Here is a 302-nt window from a genome sequence, read left to right as displayed (position 1 = left end):
CGGTGGGGGGGAGCAACGGGCCCCCGGGGGGCGGGGGCGCGCGGTGCTGCAGGAGGTGGTGGCGGCGATGCTGGTCCGGGGAGCGCGCCCGGGGGCTGTAGCGGCCCACGCCCGGGGACTGGCAGCCGGGGGTCTTGAGGACCCTGGACAGGTGGTCGTCCAGGATGGTCTGCGGGTCCTCCTCGTAGCTGCCCGATGGCAGGAGGGAGAGGGGGTGCTGGGTGGGCCCCGCCTCCCGGGCGCTCAGCGCCAGCTCGGAGCCCTCCTTCTCCTCGTCCTGGAAGGCAAGGTAGCGGTCGGGG

The 302-nt window shown here is 75.8% G+C and overlaps 1 protein-coding gene across 1 annotated transcript in view; it reads right to left on the bottom strand.

Moving 5' to 3' along the window:
- Positions 1-302, bottom strand: part of AXIN2 (axin 2) — a 27090-nt gene that overhangs the window by 7405 nt on the left and 19383 nt on the right. The window contains exon 6 of the mRNA XM_024760571.1: positions 41-277. Coding sequence (XP_024616339.1) covers positions 41-277 — 237 coding nt within the window. The remainder of the gene's footprint in view (positions 1-40; positions 278-302) is intronic.

Source organism: Neophocaena asiaeorientalis, unplaced genomic scaffold (genome assembly GCF_003031525.2).
Source record: "Neophocaena asiaeorientalis asiaeorientalis breed wild unplaced genomic scaffold, Neophocaena_asiaeorientalis_V1.1 scaffold30, whole genome shotgun sequence".
NCBI classification, from domain to species: Eukaryota; Metazoa; Chordata; class Mammalia; order Artiodactyla; family Phocoenidae; genus Neophocaena; species Neophocaena asiaeorientalis.
The sequence above is the reverse complement of the archived record's forward strand: the minus strand, read 5'-3'. Positions and strand labels throughout refer to the sequence as shown.